The sequence below is a fragment of the Lathamus discolor genome, chromosome 18 (assembly GCF_037157495.1).
Source record: "Lathamus discolor isolate bLatDis1 chromosome 18, bLatDis1.hap1, whole genome shotgun sequence".
NCBI classification, from domain to species: domain Eukaryota; kingdom Metazoa; phylum Chordata; class Aves; order Psittaciformes; family Psittacidae; genus Lathamus; species Lathamus discolor.
The window spans coordinates 2,510,313-2,536,348 of NC_088901.1; the positions used below are offsets into that span (position 1 = coordinate 2,510,313).

The 26,036-nt window shown below is 51.2% G+C and overlaps 1 protein-coding gene across 7 annotated transcripts in view; it reads left to right on the forward strand.

The window, feature by feature from the left end:
• Positions 1-22,655, forward strand: part of RPS6KA1 (ribosomal protein S6 kinase A1) — a 39,809-nt gene extending 17,154 nt beyond the window's left edge. For 2 of the 7 annotated variants that reach the window (XM_065697866.1, XM_065697868.1), the window contains 21 exons: positions 5,420-5,473; positions 9,830-9,946; positions 11,022-11,103; positions 11,383-11,463; positions 12,275-12,354; positions 12,867-12,973; positions 13,537-13,574; positions 13,703-13,845; positions 14,353-14,423; positions 14,673-14,761; positions 14,974-15,038; positions 15,998-16,100; positions 16,385-16,512; positions 16,966-17,091; positions 17,540-17,629; positions 17,855-18,013; positions 18,225-18,386; positions 18,970-19,046; positions 19,190-19,307; positions 19,718-19,855; positions 20,316-22,655. In XM_065697866.1, the coding sequence (XP_065553938.1) occupies positions 5,420-5,473; positions 9,830-9,946; positions 11,022-11,103; positions 11,383-11,463; positions 12,275-12,354; positions 12,867-12,973; positions 13,537-13,574; positions 13,703-13,845; positions 14,353-14,423; positions 14,673-14,761; positions 14,974-15,038; positions 15,998-16,100; positions 16,385-16,512; positions 16,966-17,091; positions 17,540-17,629; positions 17,855-18,013; positions 18,225-18,386; positions 18,970-19,046; positions 19,190-19,307; positions 19,718-19,855; positions 20,316-20,438 (2,151 nt within the window). In that variant the 3' untranslated portion in view covers positions 20,439-22,655. Of the gene's footprint in view, positions 1-2,902; positions 3,029-5,300; positions 5,322-5,419; positions 5,474-6,943; positions 7,234-9,829; positions 9,947-11,021; positions 11,104-11,382; positions 11,464-12,274; positions 12,355-12,866; positions 12,974-13,536; positions 13,575-13,702; positions 13,846-14,352; positions 14,424-14,672; positions 14,762-14,973; positions 15,039-15,997; positions 16,101-16,384; positions 16,513-16,965; positions 17,092-17,539; positions 17,630-17,854; positions 18,014-18,224; positions 18,387-18,969; positions 19,047-19,189; positions 19,308-19,717; positions 19,856-20,315 lie in introns of those variants that run through there. The other 5 variants (XM_065697870.1, XM_065697872.1, XM_065697871.1 and 2 more) reach the window with 4 other exon arrangements.
• Positions 22,656-26,036: the final 3,381 nt, after the last annotated feature.

Here is a 26,036-nt window from a genome sequence, read left to right on the forward strand (position 1 = left end):
ACTGAATTCTCCCAGGTGCTTGGGGTTTTAACTTCAGCAATTGAATGGAATTGGTGCAATGTCACAAAATGTTCTGCTTGCCTGGGCTGCTGTGTTCAACTTCTCCTCTAAGCTGGAGCGAGGGCAGGCCAGGAAACAGCTCCTTTCCTGCACACAGACGAGCAGCACTGCTTATTCTGACCCAACTCTTGCTCCCCGCTCCCAGCAGAGCCCCAGGAGTGGTGCTGGGCTGACGTGGTGCAGGATGTGCACGTAGCACGGGTCCGTGGTGACATTTCTGAGCTCCTGGTGGCATCGCTGCTTCACCTTCGTGGAACAGAGCGCGTTCAGATCTGCAGCTGCTGATGTGATGTTGCTGTGGGTACCACTTCCTCTCATGGCAAAATGGCTCTGCCTCAGCCCCAGCTCCCTCCTCCCCATCCTGGCTCTCTAAACAGGTCCAGCCTGTCCTCTGGTGGGGTCTGTTCACAGGCAGGTACCACAAGCTGAAGCCCTTTGCTCAAGGCTGTGCAGTGCCTCTGCTCAGGGAAGAGTGGTGCTGCTCAGGAACAAGTGTCCCATGGGATTTCTCGGGATGGAGCACTGAACATGATCCACCAAAGTGCAGAGAAAAGCTCTGGCCAATTCTTTGGTTGCAAATGAGACCAACCATCAGCGTTACCCAGATAAAGCCTCTGCAGGAGGGAGGCAGTGGGGCAGTGGCTGGGGAGGTTTCTTTGCTTTCTTTGTTCCCCTTTTGGGAACCACCACTCTAAAAAAGAAGTTCCAGACAGAGCCTTTGCCTCTGCTCTTGACAACAGTAAACATCAGTCTTGCTTGTTCTGCAAAGCAGCAGCATCTCTTGCTTCCCGTGTATTTCCAGCTCCTTCCAGAGCAGGAGCTGCCCTGCAGGGAGTTGTTGCTTTGGAGCAGGTTGCATAAAATAACTTGATGCAGAGCTCAGGAGCGTGAAGCTCCTTGTGCCTGGCACCAAGAGCAGCCTGTGCTGGAGGGGTCTGCAAGGTCTCCTTCATGCAGTGCTTCCTCAGCAGCTCAAACCCCTGCTGAGACATCCCTTTGGTCCAGCCTGGGGGCAGCGCTGCGGGAGCGCATTGATGTGACAGCAGCTGCCTCCCTTCACGCCATCACCTTCCTGTTTATGAAACCCTGATCCTTCCCTCCCCAGTGCTGCTCCCAGTGCTCAGTGGGGTGTAACTGGATCCTGGCAGGAGGCAAAGGCCTCCCGGTTGCTCTGATTTAAATCTATGGGGCTAGGAAGTGTCCTGCTTTATGGAGCCGATGTTGGGACTTGCTGAAGCTTAGTCCTGCAGTCTCGTCTGCGGACACAGAATTGGATTACAGCATCTTGCTGCCTTCTGTATCTGGCACCACTGGATTCGGGATTGTCTTTCCATGTGCCAATGACAGCAGGTTCACGCAGAGTTTACAGCTGAGTCTTGGCACTTCGGAGCCGGTGTCTGGCTCAGTGCAGCCCAGACAGCATCATCTCACTGCACGCAGGGCCCACGGGTATGGGAACAGAAAGAAGAGAATTGGCAAAACCACTTCTGTCACCAACTTTTGCTTCTCAAAAGGGCAGATTAAGGCTTAGAAATGACTTAATTCTGCCCTGAAGGCAGCAAACTCAGGCGGGGTGTGTAAGGTCACTGCAAGTGTGATGAAGCAAGGCTCTTAGCCCATGTGTCGCTTGCCCTGAGCCCCACAGCCTGCCTACTGGTGTGCAGCTGCGTGCACAGCAGCTCCCTTTGGTTTGTGCTTCTTACTTTAGATTTATCATTAATATTGGGATTGTTACCTGCCTTGTTGGTTCTGGTCCCTTCTCCTGGGAGCAGAGGCAGTGAGGCAAGGGAGGTTTGCACTTCTGCAGCAGCCTTTCCCTCCGTGCCCGTTAACTGTACCTGAAGCAAAGAGCTGATGGCTTCTGCTTCTTGCCAAGACTGGTTTATGGTCTCCAGGTTTAGCAGAGGGGCTGTGACTTCTCTAAGGTGCAGAGCAGGGACAGGAAAAGGGGTTCTGTAAAGCAGCAAAGGAGCTTGCAGGGGCACTGGTGAAACATTGGGCAACTTCTGAAACCATCCAGGGCATCTGTTTTGCATTGATGAAATGCAGATGTTCTCTTGACAGGAGCTGGGAGTGAGCACGTGGCTCCCTCTTTCCCTTGCAAACAGAAAGTGGGAGAGGACTGGTCCAGAACGGCGGGGATGAAGCCTGCCTTCCTCCTCCACTGCTTGACTCAGCTGCCTCCCATCTCCTTCCCACTACAGCCCTAGTAAGTCATCCCTTGGTGTGGAAGAGCAGGGCGCAGAGCAGCGTTGCAGTGCAGGACCCCAGCGCAAGCAGGCAGGATTGTGCAACCCTCCCATAAGATGTCAGTGTGCAAACCTCACACGGGGCATTGCAGCAGCATCCTGAAGACGTGGGCCAGCAGATGCTGTACAGCAACTCGGACACGGGGCAGGGACAAACCGCGGGAGGATGCAGAAGCTGCCTCCTCCTGCCCTTTTCCCTGAGGACCTGCAATTTGGCTGATCCTACAGGGAGAGCATTTGTGCTGGACTCAGCATCTGTGCTGCTCAGAGCAGGGGCAGGGTAAGTTCGGGAAGCAAAGCTACAGGGATTCACGGTTGTTGCTGCCTCGTGTAGTGACTGCAGTTGTTCTTTCTGTGCCTGTTTTCCTGTCCGGGACACAGGGGACTATGCTGATCCTCTTGAAAAGCCTGCTGAGATTTGCTGATGGAAAGAGCCATGCCTAAGCACCCATAAAGCCACCCAGTGTTTTCATTTGCCTGCTGGTATTGTGCAGCCATCGCCACACAATGCAATTTCCCCATACGAAACCACAGTTTCCTTTCAGCAAAAAACCTCCCAAAATACATCCCAGTGACGTAACTACTCCACGCAGGGTTCTCATGCTGCTCCGGGTGCTGCACAGCGCTCTGAGTCCAGAAAGCAGCTTGCAAAGTATGGGAGAATAGCAGCTTTGGAGATGCTGAGGCTCCTCTTCCGCAGCAAGCCAAGGATCCAGGAGGCAAGTTCTGTGTGCTCTGCTACAGCACGGGCTCTGGCTCTTCTGCAGGACACAAGAAGCTGGTGAATCTCCTGACCTCACAGAGAGGTTTAATTAAACCTCACCCAGGTTAAATTAATGACTTCTCTTTCTGGAAAGGGCTTTTCTGATGGTAACGTTGCTTTCTGAGAAGTGTCTGTCTTAGGTGCTGCCAGAATTTGGGATTGTTTGGGGACCAGAGCATGTGTTGAGGCAACAGGAATTAAAACAGCTTCTGGTTAGTTGTTGATGAATAGGAAGCGAAATGCCAAAAGCATAATCTGTTCCTAGCTCTCGCAGGTTGTTTTTCTCCCCCTTGCATTTCCATGTGACTGTCTCAAGCAGCAAAGTGACAAAACGCGAGCAAAAACAAACCTGTCTCTTGGCTTCTGGCTTGGAAAATCCTTCCTGCAAAAGGGGGAAAGGAGGAAAGAGGACTCGGATTTTGAACTGGGGGTTGGAAGGAACCCCAGCAGACGCCCGGGCTCGCCAGCCTCGGAGCCAGGAGGACTGAGCCATCTGTGCGGTTCAGAGGCGGCTTTGGGAGGTTCAGAAGTTGTCTCCTCCTCTGACTGCTGCTCCCAGGGCTGGCTGGTGCCTGGGGGTGGGCTCTGATGGCCCAGGAGCAGCAAATGCCATTACCCAGTGGTGCAGGGTCGGTGTAAAGCGGCCTTTCCAGAGGGTGTGGGTTTAGAAGGCGGCTGGTGGCTCACAGGAGCGGTGTCCTGGGGAGGGTGGATGTGCAGAGAGGTGCCTGATCCATCGCCATCCAAGGCAGGGGTTGGTGCCTGCTGGCAGGAGCTGCTGTCCCCATGGGTGGATGTGGTCCCCGAGGAGTGAAGGGAGACCCCTGAGGGTTTTGCCATCGCTTTTGGTGCTCAGGAAGGGGTTCGGTTGTGGGTTTGGTAGATGGGGGCATCTGCTTCCCACGGGGCAGCCACCCTCTCCCAGACCCAAAGAGCTCTTGGCTGCTCCTCCACAGTAAGAGCAGAGCGATGGAGGGGAGGAAGGGGAAGAGGTGCAGGGGCCTCTCAGATCTGATGCAGTCCTTCCGGAGCTGAAGATCAGTTGATTCTTAACTCTGATCTCGCTGTTTCCCTTCCCTCAAGACTTGCTGCTTCTCCTCGCCAGAGCTCCTGTCCTACTTTCAGGTCACTCTGTGCCCATCGGTTGACGATGCTGGTGCCGCAGAGCCCTGCCAGCACCGTCAGAAGGCAGAGCTCGAGTCCGTCTTAGATCCCCTCTGTCTGCAGTCACATGAGTTTTAGCTCATCCACAGCCAAAGACTTGAGCCTCGCAGAGGAAACGTTTCAAATCTGATTTGGTTTGGGGGTGGGGAGGGCGATTTTTCTATTCAGACCTAACTGTTATCTAAAACACAAGAGGAAGGTACCTAGATGTGACAGCGAACCTGTGTACCTTCATTAAAACACAGCAAGGGTGGGGACTGGCCTTGCAAAACTTTCTTCTTCCTTAAGTCAGAGGGGTTTTTGGGAAGGAGGAGCCATATCCTAGCTGAGAAGCAGCTCTTTTCTGAGCTCCCCTTAAATGCCTCTGCATCTCTCCCTCTGAGGGTTCACAGAATTGCATCTGGCCCTGGAGGCAGCATAAACTGACATTGCTGGTGCTGTTAAGGCACCTGCTGGAGCAGTGGGGCTGGCCCTGCCCTGCCCTCAAGGGATGTGGTGACTTTGGGTATTTGAGCATGTTCCTCCTGGTTGCTTTCGAAACACCGGGTGTGACCCTGGAGGGAAGCCGAAGAAACCCTAAAGGGGCCACAAGAAACCTGGAGAGGGGCTTGGGACAAGGGCCTGTAGGGACAGGCCAAGGGGAATGGCTTGAACCTGCCCGAGGGGAGACTGAGCTGAGCTCTTAGGCAGAAGCTCTTCCCTGTGAGGGTGCTGAGGCGCTGGCACAGGGTGCCCAGAGAAGCTGTGGCTGCCCCATCCCTGGCAGTGCTCGAGGCCAGGTTGGACACAGGGGCTTGGAGCAAGCTGCTCCAGTGGAAGGGGTCCCTGCCCAGGGCAGGGGTTGGAGCTGGATGAGCTTTAAGATCCTTTCAACCCAAACCAGCCTGGGATTCTATGGTTAATGAACCTGCCAGAAATGAATTCTCTCTCCTTGGCTGATGCTGATTCTTGGGGAACTTGTGCCATCAAGTCCCATCACCGTGTCCTTCTCCACTGCCTGTCAGGGTTTATTAAAGCCTTTAATAACACGGCTCAGAACTGCATCCCAAGGAGCCCTGTCTGGTGGGATGATGCCACCAATGACTGTAAACAGCTCCATTGGTCTCGCTAAACAAGTCTGCGGGGAAAACTTTAGAGGAGTATCATGGCCCCTGTGTGCTGATGCTCATTTATTGTCCTGCAGGCAAAATCAGACATCACTTGGATAGAGAAAGACCTTGTGGACTCGGCAGACAAGGTAAGAGCCTGCTGTGGATGTGCACCTCGAGGAGACTCATGCATTTAACCTGCACTTTGTCCCATGACGTTGTCCCACGTATGTGGGGGCATGAGCAGAGCTCACGGGGACCTCTCTGAAAACCCCATCTCAGCTAGGAGGGACGGCTAATACAGAAAGCAGCTATTACTCACTTGCTCACATTAGATCCTGGACTTGACTGCATCCTCCTCCTCCTCCTTCCTCCCCACAGCAGACTCCTTTCCACGCTGTCATTTATGTCTCCTGTGGCTTTCTGATCTTGTCAGCTCGGGCGCTCCAGCCTTTGCGCTGCCTGGAGGTACAGCAGGGTTCTTTGATTGCCTTTCTGAGCTCCTCTCCCTGTGCTGAGCATGTGAGAACACAGCGGGCAGCGTTCTCTTGGTCGGGACAAGAGTTATCAGGTCTTGGTGGACCCGTGTGCAAAGAGCTGCATCTCCTCAGCAGCAGTGATGCTCACCTCTGCATGACACATTATGGACATGACTTCTGCTTCACTGGGCCTGTGGCAGCATGAAGGAGATGTCAGTATGAATGGTTCCATGCTGCTCTCTTGCTCCTGCTCCCAGCTCCCTTGCTTTGGACCTCATCAGCTATTGAGGTTCCCTCTGTGGAGCTGGGCCAGCTGCTTGCAGGTGTTAACTCATCTGTTTCTTTCGTTATTGGCTCTCAAAGAGCATGTTATGGGGGTGGAGGGGGCAAGACAGTCATAAGTAGCCTCTTAGTCCAAACCAGATCCTCTTTTCATTCTCTGCACTCTGGACATACTCAGAAATCACTGCTGACATTGGGTTATTTCTAATGGAAAGGTGTGTGGGTGTCTCTTTACTCATTTCAAGGGGTTTCTTTCTTACCTGCACCCTCTGGGGTCTTGCTGCAGAAAACATTTGTCTGTCCTGACCCGATGGAAAAGTCAAAGAGGGACAGGCTTGGAGGAGGAAGGAGGCAAAGCAAGAGATCTGAATACCCCCTCTCTTTCCTGCTAATAACATCGAGCAGCAGCAGGGGCAGAAGCTATCTGCATCAGAAATACCCTTAAAAATACCTTGCATGGAACTTCCCAGGGTGGCTCTTAGGCACCTCCAGCATCCACAGTGAGGACTCCTGTGCAGCATAAAGCAAATGCAGGATGTGATGCCAGAGGCTTTGCCCATGGGCTCGGTCCACCATCCCTGTGACAGTGTGAGAGCAGAGCTGTGCAGCTGCCCGAGCTGGCGTTAGGCTTCGGTGAGAGGTCTCGGGAGTTTTTCTCTTCCTTTTTAAAGAGCAAGCGGCTTCTCAGAATGTTCCCCTGGTACGGAAATACCCCCAAGAGCTCACCGGTGCCGTGTCATTGGTGTAGCTCTACATGAAGTCACTTGAACTAAACCACATGCGCTTTCTGTCAGTGAATCGTCCCCCAAACGTGAACCAGGAGCTCGGAGGTTATTTGTGTTTGAAAGCAAAAGCAAAGTCAACCAAAAGCCCCGACCACAAGCGCTGCAGCTGGGGAGTGGGAGCACGAACCCTCGCTCGTCTCCACTGCGCATCTGCTGGTTGGGCTTTACCCACCTGCATCAGCTCCATCCGGCTCCCGGGGGTGGCGGTGAGCGGCGCTGGGCCATGCTGACGGGGATGGGAGGATGGAGAGGGACCCTAAACTGCCTCGCATCTGCGCCTTCCTCACGCTCTGGCTGCAGAGGAAGCACCGAGCCAAGCCCTGCAGCCTGCAGCTGCCTGCCTCCAGCCAGCTCTCCAGCCTGGTCAGTACTGCTGCCTGCTTGCTTGGCTTCACTTGGTGTCCCTGCTCATGCAGTCGGGCTGATGCTTCAGGTGGATTTTGGAGCAGTCTGGGATAGTTTGCTTAATGGTGCCATTGGAACGAATATATCTGGGTGCAAGTGTAGCCTGTTTGTGCTGCAGCTTGGTGGCACATGGGTGCTTTTGTGTTGGAGACTTGTTCTGGTGTGCCGCTAAACGGCCTTTAGGAGCTGGTCTCCAGCTTACTGTTGAATTGCAAGTACTGGATGAGTCCATGGGAGAAAACCTCCCTTGTGTCAGCAAGATGCCAGATTGCATCTCAAAGCTTTCCTCAGCAACGTCTTGGCTGATGCCACTCATGGTCTCATTGGTACATGTGTGTGTTTGCTGATGTGGCTGGCAGGCTGCGTGTGCAGATCTCTGCCTGCCTTCAGGTACAGCTTGGGCTGCTGAGACTTGCAGTTAAACACACTGGGTCCTACCATTGGCCAAGGGGAAGAATTCCCACAGCTCCTGAAGAGCTGTGGTAGGAGGATGGGTCCAGATGTGCTGGAGTGGATGGAAGAGTTCATCTTAAATGTTCCTCTCAGCATAGGTGTGCGATGCTCCAGGGTGAAACCTGTGGTTGTACAAGTGCTGATGCTGTGGAGACCTGGTTTCTCTCCAATGTTTTCATGGAGATGGCGGGGGGGAAAGAGCCCACAACTTCCACTGGTCCCATCGCTGGGTCTCTCCCTACTGAGGACTCAAGGACCAGCAGGAGGAGACCTCTTGGCTGACTCCTGCTCAGGCTCTTAGTTAGAACTGGGAAGCTTTTCCCCATCAGCAACTGCCTGCCATGGACTAAGCCTCCAAAGGAAACCAGAAGGGTGAGGTGGGGGTGCTGGGCAATCACATGGAACATGAAAACTTGTTGTTACAGGGATTGTAAGGTCTTGCTTGCCTGTGATCACTGAGGGCAGCAAAAGGCAGGATAACAGAGGGGAGCTCCTGCCCCCTGCCCTCTCCCCATGCTCAGGCTGTGCGCGCCGCACTGCTGAGAGCGAGGGCTTCTCTGCCAGGTCTTAGTGTCTGAATAATGCAGGATCTGGGGAGAGCAAAGCTACCAGCAGGGAAACAGAGGCACTGCTGACGCTAGAGGAGAGCCAAGCGTGGGAGCGGGAAGCGAAGGGAAGGGTGCTCGGTGCAGGTAGGCAACCACATCCGCGGGTGCTTGGCAGGGCCACCCTCCCCAGGAGGGTGCTGGGCTGGGCTGCAGAGGAGAGACGGGGCCTGAACCTTGGTTCCTGTTGTTTTTAAAAGCCGCTTTGATTTGCTGGGTTCCAGAGCAAGCAGCTGAATGGTTTCAGGAAACAGAGCAAAGCTTTCCTTCCACCAGCATTGCAAGGGGGAAAACTAAACAGGAGTTCCAGTTTCTGACAGCCGCTGGTGGCCACGTCTGCCCTAGGGTCAGAGAGCAACAGTTTAACGCCCTTTGGAAAGTAATTGCTGCACTTCAGGTCCAAATAGCGACCAGACCACACATAACTGGATAATGTGGGACTGAAGTGCTGAGAAGCCTGGACTTGCCCTTACAGGACATAGAGCTACAATGGGATTTCTGGCCTGAGTAAGACTCACGTCTATAGAAGTGGGGAGTTGAGTCCAGCCTACCCAGTGGGCTCTCCTTGTGGTCAGCTGGGAGAGGGGCTGAGGGAAGCTAAGTCAGGATGTACTGGTGCAGGGTGATCAGGAGAAGTAGAGGGAAAGGTGCAGCTGCAAGACAAGTAGCATAAAAGGTCTCGTTATATATAGAGATATATCCCTGGGCTGCAAACAGAAAGCAGCACAAGGTGTGTCTAATGAGCTGGACTCTGGGCTTTGTGCACCAGGGTATGGACAGGGTTTGCTGGGGAAAAGAGGTGTTGGAGCATCACTGTGGGGTCTATGGCTGTTCTCATGTGCTGGCCCAGCTTCGCTGGTGAGTTTATTCTAGATCCTGCGGATTAAATCTCTTTTCCTTCTTTATTTTTTTCCAATAAAAGAATGTGTTTTCAACAAAACATGTGCCAGAGACCTTGGCTTCCCCTCAATCTTCTTGAAGGCTTGAGTCTGTTAAAGCATCATCTGTATGTGCTGAAGATGCACTAAGACTTATGTTGCGGAGTTGCTCAGATTGCCGAGCAGATGGGCTCCAACATGTCTGGTTTTTGCCAGCCCTGGCCGTGTTTTGACAACAGTGCCGTATTTTTGTGTTGTGGGATTTTTTCGTGGCATAAACACTCCTGTTTTCGCTACCAGTGCCTTAAAAAGGAAGGTGCTTTTCAAGCACCCTTCTGAAACGCAGTTCAAAGCAGTGCAGCACCCGTGGTGTGAGGAGCGGAGCCTTCGGGGAGAGCTCAGGGTATGGAACAAGGCTGCCTGGTGTCAGCCTACCAATGACTCAGTAAGGCCAGATGTTGAAGCCAGGAGATACCTGTGACAAGCGCCAGCTTTCGTGGTTCTCTCAGATGTGGTTCCTGTGAGGCTGTGGCTACAATCCTTGTTCCTCACTCCGATAACGCTTGCTTTCCCTTGTTCAGGAGTATATTCCCAGGCAGCTTTCCCCCTCTTTTGCAGGGCGAAGGTGTTGTGAAAGAAATCAACATCACCCACCATGTGAAGGAAGGCTCCGAGAAAGCAGATCCTTCACAGTTCGAGCTCCTGAAGGTGCTGGGACAGGGCTCTTTCGGCAAGGTGAGTTCCCTTCTTCCTTTGTGTCACACCACATCAATGATTTTTATGACAAAAGGGGACTGTCCCCAACAAAACCACTTGACTGATTCCCACCAGATCATGAGGATCTGACTGACTGATGAGCAAATGGTTGCTTTTAACCTGAAAAGCAACTGTATCAGTGATGCCTTCTGAGACCAGCCTCTATGCTCAAGGCTCCCCTGTAATTCTGCAGGTGATCAGGAGGCAAGGAGTGTCCTGCTTGTGAATGCAGGTGTCATACAGGGTAGAAGGACCTCCTGCAGCTCTCTAAAGGCTGCCGAGCTGTCAGTTGAATTGAGGACTTGGAGGACTCGGGCACATTCCTCTCTTCTCAGAAACCATGCTGTGTGCCAGGGACTGGGTTTGGCCCCTGTTTCTGGTCCCGTTTCCTTTCTGTGAAGGGAGAAGGAAGTAGCCTGTAACTCTTATCTATGTCAACGTGTAAATAATCCAGGTCTCTCACTGGCCATCTGCTCACACGTTAAATCAGCTTCATGTCAGGCAGTTACCAGCACTGACAGTGGGGACTTGGACAGGACTCTGTGCTGTCCCCTGGGCAAATGCAGCGAGGGCTTTGTGCAGAAGAAAGGTGGTGTCTTTTTGAAGCTGCCTGAATATAGAATGTGGCACATCAGGGAAGGGAAGGAGGTCACATCCACAGAGGATGCAGGACCTGAAGGATAAGGAGTTGATCTGGCTGTCAAACCATCAAGTCACCAGGAGGCTTGGTGGTACAGTGACGCATCAGTGCTTCAAATCACAGTTCCCAGGCAGGAACTGCAGGAGCGAGCAAGAGGTGTGGAAGACTGGAGAGGAGGAAAGTGCAGTGTAAAAGCAAGAGTGCTGTAATGGCTGGAGGTGGGGCTGAGAGGAGTCTGCACACAACACTTCACCAGAAACCTCATGGGGTTTCACATGGAGGCCTTGAGGTGCATCTTACCAGGCCTGTGGCCAGCTGCTGCTTAGGCTTACTGGGAGGCTGCCACTCTGGGAGGCATCCAGCTCCTGCTGCTGATGTTTAGTGCTTGGCAAATGTGGTGTTCTTTTGCCTCAGGTTTTCTTGGTGAGGAAAATCACGCCGCCAGACAGCAACCACCTCTATGCCATGAAAGTGCTCAAGAAGGCGACACTGAAAGGTAGGAGGCTCTGCAGTGCAACGCTTCTGTGTCTTTTAAAGAGTGCTGGGGAGATGTCACAGCACTCACTGCTGGCCCTGAGTGAGCTGGATGGAAAGGAAGTATCTTTATCCCATTCTCCTTTTCTTTCCATCTGTAAGAGACCCTTGTTGCAGTGTTGGAGGTGGGAAAAGATCTGGCTCAAGCTGCCTGGTACTAAAGAGCTTAAGGCTTGGGACAAGGCTGATACCAGGATGCTATGAGCTTTTTTCTCTGAGCTATTCCTCTCTCTTCCCACAGTGCGCGATCGACTAAGGACAAAGATAGAAAGGGACATCCTGGCTGATGTAAACCATCCCTTTGTGGTGAAACTCCACTACGGTGAGTGTGGAGATAGTTGGGGCACTGGGAGAGGGGCTCAAACACGCACTGGCTGCTTTTAGACACAATAAGGAAAGATGCTGCTCCAGGCATGCTTGCCATGAGCAGGTAGATGAGCATGAGGCATCCAGCAACAGCATCTGCTTGGAGGATGCGGAGAACCTCTCATGGTCCCCAACAGGCTTCTGGAGATACCTGAAATGGAGAAGAGGCCTGGATCAGTCTGTATCCCTCAAAGGCTGTTGCTGCTCAGCACAATTTCCCCGGCTCAATTCACAACCCCCCTGAACACAAATCCTTTCCTAGAAAGGTCTTTGGTTCCATGCTTGCTCTAGCTATTGAATGGGAAAGAGAGCATAAACCAGGAGGAGGGCTTTAAACACCAGATCTTGGAGAATAAAATGTGAAATGAGAAGAAATTGAGACAGCAGAGCTAACTGGCCAAAGCAGAGCTTGGCAGGATTAATGCTGTGACTCAGGAAGGCAAGAATAGCTTCTTTCCTGTGAAGTGACCAGTGCTTCTCTTAGGAAACAGCCCTTTGAACAGGGCATCACTGGCTGAAAGGGAACCAGCTCCCCATAAAATGAGGATTATCTGCAATGCCAGGATGCTGCTGGTGAGCTCCAGTTTCAACGTCATGGACAGGCTGTCTCATTTACCCCAGATAATCAGCCCTACCTGTGTTTAACCCAGTAACCACGCAGGGCATCTGCACAACTGGAGCCACTGGGATTTAAGTGATTAATGTGACACCACGGAGCCCCCCCCTTCAGCGGAGGGGTCTGATCCCTGCTCCGGCTTGTGTTTCAGCATTCCAGACAGAGGGGAAGCTGTACCTCATCTTGGATTTCCTCAGAGGAGGTGACCTTTTCACTCGGCTTTCCAAAGAGGTGGGTATGCTCTGGCATCTCGGTGGGTTGCTGAGGCTCTGGGAGAAGCAACTGATCCTTGCAAAGTCTTGGAGAGGGGTGCAAACAAGGGGGGGATGTCTCAGGAGTCCTGTCCTCCGCAGCAAAGCAGCAGCACAAGAGGCAGGTCTCACCTCCTCTGCTGAGCATCACGTTAAGAATGAACCCAGGCAGAACCGTGTTGTGCTGCAGTGCTGGGCGGTTGTGTCACCTCCCTGGGACAAAGCCAGGGCAGGGAATGGCAGGGGTAAGGAGAAGTTGTGCCAGGTGAAGACGACTGGGAACGTAACCTGGCAAACCTAAACAAAGAGCTTTTGGGAAGCGTGCCTGCTGCTCAGCAATCCGTTCTGTTCGTTTGGTGCTTCAGGATGGCTGGGAAGCTTGGGAATGAAAGGGTGGGAGGGAGCAACTCGGATGTGAAAGGTGCAGCAGAGGTGGTCCCACTGCCAGCGCTGTAACCCCAGCGCCCGTCTGCTCCCTCTCCCTTCCTGCAGGTCATGTTCACCGAGGAGGATGTCAAGTTCTACCTTGCGGAGCTGGCGCTGGGGCTCGACCACTTGCACAGCCTGGGAATCATCTACAGGGATCTCAAACCGGAGAAGTACGTGTGGCAAAGCAGAGGCAGGGAAGCCCGCGCTTCAGCTCAGCCCCAGGCCTGGAGCCAGCAGAGCTGAGCGATGCCCCAGGCCAGGCAGATGGAAGGTGGCGGTGCCAGTTGACAAGGCTCCTGCTCCTCATAGCAGCAGTGAGGGCCAGGAGCACGGTGGAGGCAGCATGTGTGCACCACATGTCTGAGCAGGAATCCTTGGCACTCTCTGGGCTCCAGCTTTAAGCAACTGAAAGCCTTCAGAGGGAAAAGGCACCAGGCTGGGCCTCTGCAGAGATGCACACCTGCTGCATGGCTTAATTACTCTTATGTGAGCATCCGAGGTGGGACAACCTGCGTGGGGCATCCGTTCAGTGTGAAGTTGAGGGTGTAGAGAAAAGGGAGCTGCTCTTGTTCCCACTCACGTCTTGGTGATGAAACTTAAAGCACTGGGGCAAGAGACAGATAACTTTCTCCTCTGGATTCTGAGAGCATCTCAGACCAGCCTCTGCTCTGTGTGCTTCTTCTCAGCCCTTATTGCAGACTGTAACAACTTGGTTTTTCCATTCATGCTGTAGCATCCTCTTGGATGAAGAGGGACACATCAAACTCACAGGTAAGGGACACCACAGAAGCCTTGTGCTCCAGCAAGGCTGGTTCTTGAAGCATAGAACTCCTCTTAGGCCTCTCTGTGTGATTGCTCAGAGCACACGGATGAACACTGACTGTTTTTCTCTTATGTAGATTTTGGCTTGAGTAAGGAGGCTATAGACCACGAGAAGAAAGCCTATTCCTTCTGTGGGACAGTGGAATATATGGCACCAGAAGTTGTGAATCGCCAGGGCCACTCGCACAGTGCTGACTGGTGGTCATACGGGGTGTTAATGGTACGTACCCAGTAGTGTGTGTGGGGACCTGGCTCCAGCAGTAGCTCTGAAACAGCCCAGCATGATTCCGCGTGTCTGGTGGATATCCTGGCCTGGGGATGTTCTCCAGGCTCCCCAGAAGGGCTCTGTACCAGCCCCTCCAGGCACCCAGCCAGGAGCGCGTGTTCCTGGGGGCAGGCAGAGCTGTTGTTGTCCCAGTGAGTGCTGGGGGCGCAGCATGGCGGTGTCCATGTCCATCCCAGCACTGGGATGTCCATGTCCGTGCAGATCTAGTGCCACCATCTGGTAGGTCCTGAAGCTGAGGACTTGAACGTGTTTCTCCTGCAAACCTTGTGAACCAAGCTCCTCCTGAGAAAACACATCACCTACCTTTTAAGAGCTTTGGCTTTTGGCCCCTTGCAAGCTCTTTACAAGCTTTCGTGAGCTCCCAGATGAAGGTGCAGTGGGATCTGTGCAATCCTCAGTCTTGCTCCATCGTGACCTCGCCTTCTTCTCTTTCCCTGCCAGTTTGAAATGCTCACAGGCTCGCTGCCCTTCCAGGGGAAGGATCGTAAGGAGACGATGACCCTCATCCTCAAGTAAGAGGGGTTTCTCTCTCATGTACGAACAGGAGGTGAGCTGCTGCTCCTTCCCTGAGCGTGTTGCAATCTGGGGGCTCTCGCAACTTCACGGCATTATTTGGCAAGTGGGTTTGTCTCAGCAGTCAGTTTGAAGGGTGCAGTGTAAATGCCAAAGAGATGATTGTACTTTTGGGGGTGGAGGTGCTGCACTCAGCTTGTGGGTTGCCTTCTCCAAACCTGCAACCAATTGCATAACTTCCTCCCCAGAGCAAAGCTGGGCATGCCACAGTTCCTGAGCGCTGAAGCACAGAGCCTCCTGCGAGCCCTGTTCAAAAGGAACCCAGCCAACAGATTAGGTAAGACAGTTGTGGGGGTTTCTGAATGCACCTGATGCTCTATCGGGGCCTCTCACGTCCTCCTGGGTCAGCAGCATGTTCGTGCTTGTGCTTGGTTAATGGGCTTGTTTAATTACAGCCAGGCTCCCTGTAATACCTGGCTTTGTTGCATACATGGTATCAGCCTTCGCTTTGTGGTTTAATGCAACACACTCCATGGGTGCATCTTCCAGGTTCTGGACCAGATGGAGCAGAAGAGATCAAGCGCCATCCTTTCTACTCCACCATTGACTGGAATGTGAGTATCGGAAACATAAGAGCGAACTTCCTCACTGCTCCACACCAGCAGTGCAGTTCTGGCTGCAGTAATAACACTGTCATGATGCTTGACCAGCTATGGGAGAGCCTCTAATCCCCATTCCCATCTGTTCCAATAATCCTTCCCAAAACTAAAATCCTGTTTGTCCTGTGAATAACTGTTCCATACCTGAGCTGCCCATGATCTCACCTGGGTTTGAATGTGCTCATCTCTCAGGAGCAGTAAGGTGCAAGTTTTAATTGGGGTTTGGCACAACAAGGATTGTCTTGCACAAAGTGGGAAGGAATTAGGGAAGCATTTCTGGCAAGGCCATACCTTGTTTTGTACAGAGAAGCAGGGTGATCACTGAACCACCATTTCCCAACTGCTCATGGCCAGCTCCCTGCCCTGCCGCATCATTGTGTTTCTTCCCTGTTTTCCCTTACTTGGTAAGGGATTTTGAAGATCAGTTTTCTAATGCTTTTGAGGCACCCAGCAGCTCCTCGACTGAACCCAGCAATGGCAGTGAGGCTTCTTTCCATGCGTCTGGTGTCAAGAAGCACTTTAAAAAGGCTACTTTTGAGAGTGCTGAGGTACAAATGCCCTCCTGGAGCATCTCCTCTGGCTGTCCCTGGGGAGATGTGTGTCAGCAGAGCCCTAATGGGAGTTAGGAGGAGGCAGGACCTGGTGAGATAAATACTCTATGGATACTGCTTTTGGAGTGGGGCTGAGTTACAGATAGAACACTTTCTTTCTTAATAGAACTTGTAGTAGCTCTCCACCAGCTGACTCCCAAGTGCCTTACCAGCCGTGAAGTCTTCCCTCGGCCTGCTGAGCCGTAAATGCTAAGCCACAGAGCTGTTTCTGTTCTGGCAAAACCTCCTTCCTCCTGAGCCTTTGCACCCTTCTGAGGGCACACTGACCTGTGGGAGCGCTTTGGAGCTGTCTTTGTTTTGCAGAAGCTGTACCGCAGGGAAATCAAACCCCCCTTCAAGCCCGCAGTGGGGCAGCCAGATGACACCTTCTATTTTGACACAGAATATACATCACGTACGCCAAAAGGTTTGTAGGAATCCACACAAAGCTGAAGTTTCCTGTATGAAACGATAGCGGTTTGCTGGTGCCAGGGGGGCAAGGTCTGCCTCCTGCTCATGCTGTCAATGGCTGCAGCACTGAGGAGGTGACCCAGATGTGTACATGGGTGTTAAAGGGGAGCTTGGTGCTGTGCGGTGTGGCTCTTGTCTGGAATAGACTAAAGAGGAGCCACAGCTCCTGGGGAGCAAGGGGAAGGCTTCTGCTTCCACAGGGCTTGACCTCTTCATGTTGTCCCTCAACTCCTGTTGCAGATTCCCCAGGCATCCCTCCGAGTGCAGGAGCCCATCAGCTCTTCCGAGGCTTCAGTTTCGTGGCGACCGGGTTGATGGAGGATGTCAAGGTGAAACCAGCCCCGTCACCTCTACACTCGGTTGTACAGGTACGTCGGGACAGAGGAAGAACTGTTGGAAGCCGCAGTAATACCCCAGCGTGCGTCTGTGGGAGCTGAGCTAACAGGAAGCCTGAGGCAGTGTGGGTCTCTTTTGAGTTCTTGCCATCCTGTTCTTTCATTTCTGTTGGCTGTCACGTGCAGGGGTTGTCAGGGCAATGTGAATCTCTGCTTTCCTCTCCCCAGGTGGACCTGTGCTAGTGGGAGATGTGTGGTTTGAAAGGTGCCACTGAAATGCACCATGCTAGATGCAGACAGTGTTAGCCCACTGACCTATATCTGCCTTCTTCTCTCCTCCTCCCTCTCTCCAGGCGGGAGGAGAAGCTGTGGGATGTAGCAGACAGCAGTCTGTCAGCTTGCTCCATGTTGCAGTTAACTCATCACGTTGCACAAACCCTTCCCTGAACCCTCCCAGCTCATCTGCTCTCCCCTTTCCTCTTGCAGCAACTGCATGGCAAGAATGTCCAGTTCAGTGATGGTTACGTCGTGAAGGAAGTGATCGGCGTCGGCTCCTACTCAGTGTGTAAACGCTGCATTCATAAAGCAACCAACATGGAATATGCAGTCAAGGTCTGAGATTTATCATCTGAACTGACCCCCCCCGTTAGATTTCTGTTCATCCCCATAATGACCAAAATAGCATCCAGGAATTAAATTGCTTCCCCTGCTTGGGTAGGGCCTAAACAGACAGTTCCTGTGCTGCTGCACATGTAACTGCGTAAGCTTTCTTAGCTGGGAATAGCAGGGAAGCAGCGTTCTCTCAGAGGAAGGACAGTATCTCACCTTTCTTTGCAAAGCTTGCTCTGGCTGTGTCAGATCTTAACAAATAAGCCAGACATAAAACTTTGGGGTTTGGAGACACAGACCTGATGAAGCAGTTAGGGGATGTCTAGAGCTTATTGCTAAAGAGAGCAGGAGACATGGTACAGGATCTCTGCAAGGCTCCAAAGAGCGGGTTTGCTTTGTCCTGGTCCCCTTCCCACCCCCCTGTGGCTAATGCTTGTCCATACTCCTGCAGGTTATTGACAAGAGCAAGCGAGACCCTTCTGAGGAAATAGAAATCCTCCTGCGATACGGGCAGCATCCAAACATCATCACCTTGAAAGATGTGAGTGTGACTCGAATGACTCCCCTCTATTTGGGTTTAGGAAGTGCAGGCTGGTCTCCTGGGGGGCAGAATGCAGCTCCAGCATGGGCAACCCTGCAGCCCCGCTCACTGTGTCTCTTTGGGGTGGGGAAGCATCCCCAGCCCCACCTCTGCATTGATGATTTCAGTCTGGTGGGAAACTCTTGAAATGCTTTATGGCCAACCCCTTCCTCCTGGCTTTGGTAGGTGTATGACGATGGGAAGTGCGTGTTCCTGGTGACTGAGCTGATGAGAGGAGGGGAGCTGCTGGATAAAATCCTCAGACAGAAGTTTTTCTCGGAGAGGGAAGCCAGCTCCGTCCTGCACACCCTGTGTAAAACAGTGGAGTACCTGCATTCCCAAGGGGTGAGTACGGTTACACATGGAACCTGCCTGGCATTGCGCTGGGATCCCTCTCCTCTGCGGAGTGACTCTGCCTCTCAGGACTCTTACGTCTTGCTGGTGTCACTGTCCTGGCAAGCCAGACGTGGGGCCAGAGCAGGGGTTGAGTGTCCTGATGCAGCTTCAGACCTTTCCCTGAGACCTATCTGAGAACGGCACTTTCTTTGCTCCACAGGTGGTTCACAGGGACTTGAAACCCAGCAATATTCTCTACGTGGATGAGTCAGGAAACCCTGAAAGCATCCGCATTTGTGACTTTGGCTTTGCCAAGCAGCTGAGGGCTGAGAATGGCCTCCTCATGACTCCTTGTTATACAGCAAACTTTGTGGCACCAGAGGTGAGCACCTTCCCGACCTGCTGTGTCTTCAGCTCCCATGTCCCTCCCCTGGCTGTGCTTCCCTGCTCTGGCATACTCTGTCCTGGAAGAGGTAACTACAGAAATACCACTTGTAGTAATGAACAAATAGGGGATCTCAAGTGCAGTTACAGTGCAGTCCTCCAGCTTGTACTGTCCTTATGAGGGGGTTTCCTTAGGGTACTGATGCTTCAAAACCCCAGCGATTTTGTACGCTGCTTCCCATCCTGACTACCTGACTTAGAAGAGGTGGGATGATTTTCCACTCAGTTATCTTGGTGGGGAAGAAACAAAAAGATCCAGCAAGCCATGGAGCATGCATGCGGTGTCACCACACTGGACCATGGCTTCTTTCTCACTTGTTTTGATGTCCTGAGGGGTTCCTCTGTTCCATGAAACCAAAATCTGATCTGAATCCTGATCTTTAATCCAAGATGTTGCTGTCTTGGACTCCAGCAGCTTTGCAGATGGACTTCATGCAGGGCTCAAGCTACTCTGCACAAGCTGAAGGGAGCTCAATGACAAGAACCAAACACTCTTGTTCTTCTTTGCTTGTTCTGTTCAGGTACTAAAACGCCAGGGCTACGATGAGGGCTGTGACATCTGGAGCCTGGGAGTGCTCCTCTATACGATGCTCGCAGGGTAAGTGCCTCTGTCTCGCTGGAAGGGAACAGTTGGATCTCTCCTTGGTCTCTGCTCCCTGGATCTCTCCTTGGTCTCTGCTCCCTCTGCTCCCTGCCTGGGTCACAGGACAGTAAATCAAACGCTCTCTCTTCTCTCCCCAGCTGCACTCCATTTGTAAATGATCCCAGTGACACTCCAGAAGAGATCCTGAGCCGGATAGGCAGTGGGGAGTTCTATACCAGTGGAGGCAACTGGGACACTATTTCTGGCATGGCCAAGGTACGGTTTGATATTCATCTGTGTTACATTAAAGGGCTGTGGTCAAGCACAGCCAGGGACTGAGAGGCAAGTTTAAAGCAGGCTGGGGGGAGGGAGGACACAAGGGAGGAGAAAACCAGCAGTGTGGCTGCTATCTCAGGAATAGCGGTGTGTCTGTCCTTGCTTTGTTTTAGCTGTGGCTCTGGCTATTTGCATGGACCACCAACCTCGTGCTTGACCCGTGCAGGGTTTGCTGGGGTGCTATACCTCCCAGGCCTACCAAAACCATATTTTATACAAGAGATTGATGTCTGGGGACTTTAAACTTGGCTTCTTGAGTTTAAATCTTAATTTGGGGGTGGACAAGTGGTATTCCTGCATTTAAAGTTATGAAATCTTCTAAAGTCTAACTTCCCAAATGATGCCCCTAGGATCTGGTATCAAAGATGCTTCACGTAGATCCTCACCAGCGTCTAACAGCCAAGCAGGTCCTGCAGCACCCATGGATAACACAGAAGGACAGCTTGCCCCAGAGCCAGCTAAATCACCAGGATCTTCAGCTTGTAAAGGTACAAAGTCTGGGCTGGACCTTCAGCTGGTTCCTCGTGTATCTTGGGCACTTTGGAGAGCAGCAGTGCCGGTGGGGTGGTGGTGGTGTGGGCAGAGTGGGATGGGAGGTTGGAGGGGTTGTGGGCCAGGGGAGAGGCAATACATGAGAAGCTGGGGTTTTGGACAGGAAAACCTAGGGAGGTTCTTTAATGGCATGGCAGTATGGGAGAGAGATTTAAAGAAAAAAGCATCACAGAGTCACAGAATGGTTTGGGTTGGACAGGACCTTCAGAGGTCACCTAATTCAGCCCCCCTGCAATGAGCAGGGACACCTTCCACTAGATCAAGTTGCTCAAAACAAGAAAGATGCCTTTGGCTTTCTTTGTGGGTCTGGCTACTCTGGTGCCTCGTCTTGTAAAGCCAGGAGTCTGAAATAGCTCTTCAAGACCTAAACAACTTCTCTCGTGCCTTCTCTCCAAGGGGGCAATGGCTGCCACGTACTCTGCACTGAACAGCTCCAAGCCAAGCCCCCAGCTGAAGCCCATCGAATCCTCCATTCTGGCACAGAGGCGGGTGAAGAAACTTCCTTCCACCACACTGTGAGGCTGGGGGGGCTGAGGCCAGGCTGTGCACACCCATCCAAGACTAGGGGCAGGAGGTTGGGTGGTCGATGCCTACACTGGAGCTCCCTTGAGGACTTGTTCTCCAAAGGCCAAGTGCCTTCCTGTTTCTGAGACTGGGCTCCTCCTTGTGTGGACTGAGAGAACTTCACTGTAAAACTTTTTTGAAGTGTAAATTGTCGATTTTTGAAGACATCCATCTGTGTATATGAGAACTAGAATGTATAACTGATGTCAAGTGGCACTAAAAAGCAGCTCTGATTCACCCCTCCCTGTGGTTGGGCCAGGTATTTGTTTGTAGCTACATCATTTCTTGGAACTGATCCTCTCCAACACCGTCATGGCTGGAAGACTGCATCAAGTTTGGGGTTTAGGCTTTGGGCTTTTTCCTCCCTTGAATCTTTGGATGCTCTTCCCAAAGTCAACCCTGCAGATTCCTTGCCAGCAGCACTCATCTTCGTAAGGGACTTCCCTCCTCTTCCCCTTCCCTTGTGTGTGTTTAAGGTCGATTTTTCAGACTCCATTTCTTGTGCTCCCCCTGCCCAGAACCTGCTGGGTTTAGTTCATTCCTCCCCTCTGCCCTCCCATCTTCATGTTCTCCCCATCACTCCCCAGGGAGCTTGTCACCCGGGCAGGTGGGGATGACAGGAACCTTCCCCTGAGCAAAGCCGAGGCTTCCGGCTGCTCTGGCTGCTGCTTTTGCCGTCTTTGGGTTTCTTTTCCTTCAGCAGGAACCTCTGAAACAAAGCACCCTTTTTTTACTTTAACTTGGTTCTACAGCTCAGGGTTTCTTTCTGAATCCTACAATAAACGTGTCATTCAGTTGATGGTATTTTACTGACTTTTAGCTGCAGAATAAGCGACCCGGGTCGTTTCCCCATGTTGTACTGCTGTAATGATTCTTGCTGCCTTTTGGGAGAGCTGCGAAGCTTCCTCATCTGCCCCTGTGATGGAAAAACCAGCAGGACTTTGGTAGGGCTGCACATTACACCACCTTCTCTCAGGTGCAATACCTCCCTTTGCAGTAGGAAGTAATTAGATCCAGTTGTGGAATAAGGCAGGAATCAATAGGAAAGGTGGCAGGATGCAGGCTGTGGAGGGGAATTTCTTACTCTCAGGACATTTCAGTGCAAACAGACACCAACACTTGGAGGCAAACTGTGCTAGAAATCAGCCCCTGGCCCACTCTGACTTGCAGGGAAGTGCTGATGCTCCCCAGTTCCATGGTGGCTGGAGAGCTACAAGAACTACAGACAAATGCTCCTGTGCTTCAGGCTATGACTGAAGCCAGCAAAGGTTCTCACATGGATTTCTATTACTTTTGGCTGATTGTATAACTAAAGGGGAAACTTTCTCTTTTGTTTTGCCCTTTTTATTAGTCCCACTTACTCTAAAATGGAGAATTCCATTAAATTTTCTTCTCTGAAATGTACAGCTCTCTCCTCTCTACCCTCATCCAGGCAGGTCCTGCTTTCATCCCTGGAGCAGCCAGGACGAAGCTGAAATAGCCACAGTTTGGTTTTCTGTTATTTATTCCAAGTACTGCCCTGGTGTCCAGTGCTGAGAGGAGGAGCCAGTCCCACTGGATCTTCCCACTGGTACACTCGAGCCCATTTTCAGACTGTTTCCTACACTGCGCTTTAAGGGTCTGTAACAGTGGATGGGGTCGATCGTGCTGGTGGTGATCACCACTCACTGTGAACCTCTTTCAAGTGTACGGACTGTCAGGATGGGTCTTAAACCAAATGCTCCCCCTGCTTGGCTGGTGGCTTGTTTGTACAAAATGGTTGCAATTACCAGCCAGGAAAAACATTACAACCTTTGCTGAACCCTCCCTGTAATGGTGCTGGTGTGAGGCCAAAGAGTGACAACTCAAAGGTGCGTAGGACACAGCTGGGTGCAGAGCTCTGTGGGCACAGGAGCCTGGCCATAAGACAATACCTGGAGTGTCAAACCCCTCTGCCTCACTGGGGTCTTCAAGCAGAGGAACTTTGCGTTTGATGCAGCTGCAGCTTTGGAACCTCCATCGCTTTGGAGAGCAGAGTGAACAAGGAGGGCTCTTTGCTTTCTGGGGTGCTTCTAACCAAGTTGTTTTGAGTGATCTGTAAGTAAAAATGTCTTGATCTTTAGTTCCAAATCAACCAAGTGCTGTTACTTTTTTAATTCCAGTCCTCAATAAAAATTGACCTGTTGATCTTTATGAGAACTGAAGGTGTCTGTAACAGGTCGGGTGGACTCTCTCCTCTGTCTGCTTTTGGCCTGAACAGTATTAAACCTTGGCCAAAATACAGTTGTGACCGACTGATGTCATCTTAACTGCAATTGCATTATTTGAGGTGAAAACTGGGCCCGTGGCAGGCTGGGTCTCTAATGCCTGTTGGGGGGATCCTGTGTCTTAGAGAAGACCCAACAATCTGCTCTCACAAGGGTTTGAGTCCTTCAGCTTTAAGTTGGGACAAAAAGGATATAAAGTTACCTTTGTCTTGGTTTGAAAAGGAACAAAAACGTATTTAACTTCCATACATAAGGAAATCTTTACAAAGAAAACTGCTTGTGTTATTTCAGGTGTTTAATAGTTGACTTGACCTTTAGGATTTTGTGCTGTACATCTATACGGAAGCTCAAGGGAGCAGAAATCCTGGAATCCAGCCTCGAATAGTGGAGTCAACCTGGAATTAACCTGTGCAGAAATAGCGTGTTAATCTATAGACAAGGAAAATAGTATTGAACAGCTCTACATAATACAGCCTCTGTATAAGGAAGGTTAAACTTTCCCCTTCCGGAGGGGTAAAGCAGCAACTTTTCTGTTGTAAAGAGGTTGACCCGGCTGAGAGGCTGTTTTCCTGCTTCCCACTGTGTGAAGTAGTCATGCCTTCCTCTTAATGATGTGGTTCTGACCTCTGTCAAATTAACCAGAGCATAAATAAATGTATTTTGGCCTGATAGATATTCCCATCATGGTTATTTTAGGCTCTCTTTCAAAATGAAGGTCAGGAACTTTCTCAGCAATCATCCTTTCTTTCCCTTAGTGAAACTCTAGTGAGCAACCGCTCTGCTTTTCAACTTCCACCCAACTAATTCCAATACCCTCTTCAAGTCCCCACCTTCCAGTTAGTTCATGTCATTCTTTTTTCCTATGTCTTTAGGCGTTTGTGGACAGTGAATGTGCAGCCGGTGACCTCCTGGGTACCACCAGCTCCTCGTGATAGCCACTGCTGCCTTCCCAAGAATGTGGGGGGCTTCGGAAACACTCGGTGGCTGTGTGTGTGAGGGTATGCGGGGCGGCTGCTGCGCTTTCATCTAATATTCAACAATTTAATCCCCCTTTGAAAGCAAAGAAAACGTTTTAAATATTTCAGGGTCTTCTTTTGCAAGTACATAGGAGGCTCTGAATAAAACCTTCATTCATGCTATGAAAGCTGGAGGGCCGCTGCCATTCCATTTTCTTGCCTCTGGTTATTAAAACATCAAGCTGTCTTCCTACTTAAGCTCAGCTAACTTCAGCCTTCCTCCCTTTGTGTCACACTGAACACCTGCCATTAATACTAATTCTACTCCGGAGAGAAACTCCCTTTCAGATATGCTTGTCTGAAAATAAATTGACATGTAAAAGGTCTCTTTTGTTGGGCAGCGCGTGTAAAGTGCTGGCGTAAGAAGCTGATCACTTACAAAAGGAGCCACTGACTCTAAATGATGTGTGGGGAGGGGGTTATAAATGTTCCATATAGAGGGTGATGCTGTAAATGAGCTGACTGGGGAAGGATTTGCCCGGCTGCAACCTCTGTTTGCTGTTAGGCTTGAAGATTTGGGGTGATTTTTGGCTAAACCTGTGCTGATAAAGCCACTGCCCTGCCTCGGGTGGGTGGCTGCACTCCTAAGGACCCATTTAGACAATTACTTTTAGGAAAACTGGGGTTATTAAGAATAACTCTTTGCTTTTTAACACATGCAACAAAACCAAAGAGCTCTGGTGAGGAGACCTTCGATGTGGATGTGTAGTGAACTCCAGGACTCTTATTTTGCCTGGGACAAAAGTTTGTGTCACTTTTCATTAGGAAACAGTAAAAGAATCCGTGGTTCAAGTGTTTATTGTGTTGTACAGAAGCACTGTGAGACAGCAAGAGGTAAATGTAGTTATTTGTAATAGAAAGAATTATTTGACTTCCTCACACCCCGTGGAGGGGAAATTGAAGGAGGTTCTTTGGGCCAGGCTTTGGAGGGGAAGGACATGGCTTGGAAATCTGCTGCAGCGCTGACAAGTTTGGGTCCTGTGAATGTGGATGAAGGTTCAAGTTTTGAGATGTGGACAGCATCACTGCTGCTCGTTGGGCCTCTGAGTCTTTGTGTGAAGAAATAATTCACTTCATAATGAAGATCAAGTTGAAATACGTTCAGGACTTGAAAGGAGATGTGAAACGTGCCCATTACACAAACCTAGATCAGCTGGTGTCACTTCTGGTTTAGCTGCTGTGCTGCTCAGCTCAAATGCTGTCTTGTTTTTAAACAGCAGATGGTGTTAGAAACCTGTAACAGGTGGAAGCTCTTCAGTTTTATGCGTGAGCTCAGAAGTAGCAGCAATTTCGTTTCCCATGGGGTGGTTTCTTCACGACATAACCAGCAGCCAGCCCTCTGCTCGGGTATTTATTACAGGAGGAAAAACTTCTGAATCACATGTGTTCATATGAGAGAAAGCAATTCGGATTTGACTTATTCTGGTTATAATGAGAGGAACCTGATAATGCTTTCCATAATCCTCTGTTTAGCAACTCTGAAAGAGAGATGTGGAGGGAGAAATGAGCTGTGTTTGCTGGTGTGCCTCAAAACCCGGCTCCAATCTGCCACAGTCTATTGGTTTCTTGTCTATGATAATGGCACTTTGCATGCTTAAAGTGTTTTATAAACATTTAATTACTGCAGCATTTGACTCCACGCCAGGAATCTCTCATTCATCTGCTTCTTGCAAGGTTTGTGAAAATGATATTCAAATCACAGAATCACAAGAAGGGCTGAGTTCAAACTTCACTTCCAGGAACCTCCGTTAGCGGGGATCCGGGACGTCGCTTGTCTGCGCTGCCACGTTTGCAAAGCGAGTTACTTCTTCAGCCATGGAAATGGTAACGTGGGTTTGAATGCCTGAGGATTTGAGGATCTGTCAGTACCCCAGGACAGGGAGCTGCATTTTAATCATATTAAGGGAAAAGATATGCTAAATTCCCCTCAGCCTGTGCTGTACGAACCTCTAAGGCAGGCGGGGGTTGCAGCTATGTCTAGACTGGAGCCGTGTTTGATCCCTGCTCCCCACCGCATCCTCAGCTGCTGTAAGCAGCAGGAAAATCATGGTTTGTTCAAAGTCGCTTTTCCCCCCACCCACCAAACTACTTGTGATTTTAACATGTGTTCCCCACCCCAACTCCCAGCTCTAGTTCTTAAGAAAGGTAAGAGAAGTGCAGGTCTACGGAGTGGTTTTACTGCCATGCCATTGGCACACCGGCAGCCTGGGGGTCAACCACAGGGGAAGCCCACAGAAGTTGTTGGGTTTGTGACACTGAGTGGAAGCAGCAACTAAAAGTAAAAAATCTTG